General features: G+C 42.9%; 1 protein-coding gene across 1 annotated transcript; it reads right to left on the bottom strand.

Moving 5' to 3' along the window:
* Positions 1 to 335: 335 nt before the first annotated feature.
* LOC106321841 (uncharacterized mitochondrial protein AtMg00810-like) lies at positions 336 to 1,187 on the bottom strand (the record flags this gene model as incomplete). Its single annotated transcript, XM_013760074.1, has 1 exon — positions 336 to 1,187. A coding segment is annotated over one exon (852 nt), but the record flags the coding sequence as incomplete, so codon positions are not given.
* Between the last annotated feature and the right edge of the window lie 57 nt (positions 1,188 to 1,244).

The following is a 1,244-nucleotide window of genomic DNA, read 5'->3' on the forward strand; positions in this document are numbered from 1 at the left end:
ATTAATCCCTCCCTTAAACTTGAACTCCTTTATAAAGTTTAAACTTCCTTTAAACTGACTCCCATGTGTGCTCTCAGCTTCTCAAACGCTTCAAGTTTCACCGGCTTTGTCATGATATCCGACAATTGCTTATGAGTTGAACAATACTCCATTGAGATGATGCCTTCATTCACAAGCTCTCTTAAGAAATGAAACCTCACATGAATATGCTTGCTTCTTCCATGTAGAACAGGATTCCTTGACAACTTGATAGCTGAACTATTATCACAGAAAAGAACAGTTCCATCACCTTGATCAAACCCAATTTCAGCCAACACGTTCCTCATCCATACAGCTTAACAAGCTCCAATTGCTGCAGCAACATACTCTGCTTCCGTGGTAGAGAGTGTGACAATTGGTTGTTTCTTTGAGCTCCAGGACACAGCTCCTCCTCCAAACATGAAAGTGTAGCCTGATGTACTCTTTCTGTCATCCTCATCGCCTGCATAATCACTGTCCACATACCCTACAAGCTTTTCTTCTCCACCACGCAAGTACTGAATACCATAGCTTGCAGTTCCTTGCACATACCTCAAAATACGCTTAACAGCCATCATGTGCCCTTCATTTGGATTCTCCATGTATCTACTAACCACATTCACAGAGTATATCAGATCAGGTCGAGTAGCTGTTAAGTACCTCAAGCTTCCCACGAGTTGCTTGTAAGCGGTTGGATCAACTTCTTCTCCAGCTCCTGTCTTGGTCAGTTTGTTCCCTGGAACCATTGGATTCTTCACAGAGTTGCAGTCTTTCATTCCATACTTCTTTAAAGTCTCCAGTGCATACTTCTTTTGGCCAATAAAGATCCCAACCTCGTCCTGCACAACCTCCACGCCTAGAAAGTACTTCATCTTTCCTAGATCAGTCATTGAGAACTCTTCTTGCATTGAAGTTTTGAAGCTCTCCAGCATGCTTTCCGAGTTACTAGTGTAAATGAGGTCGTCTACGTACAAGCTCAGGATCAACGAGTTCCCTTCTTCTGTTTTTACGAACAATGTGTGTTCGCAATAACATTTCTCAAAGCCTTCCTTTATAAAGTAACTCTCGATCCTGCTATACCAGGCCCTAGGAGCTTGTCTTAATCCATACAAAGCCTTTTTCAACTTGTAGACCTTCTCACTGTCAACCTGAGACTCGAACCCCTTAGGCTGCTCAACGTAAACATCCTCCTTAAGCTCACCATGTAGGAACGCGCTCTTCACATC

This window comes from Brassica oleracea, unplaced genomic scaffold (genome assembly GCF_000695525.1).
Source record: "Brassica oleracea var. oleracea cultivar TO1000 unplaced genomic scaffold, BOL UnpScaffold03279, whole genome shotgun sequence".
NCBI classification, from domain to species: Eukaryota; Viridiplantae; Streptophyta; class Magnoliopsida; order Brassicales; family Brassicaceae; genus Brassica; species Brassica oleracea.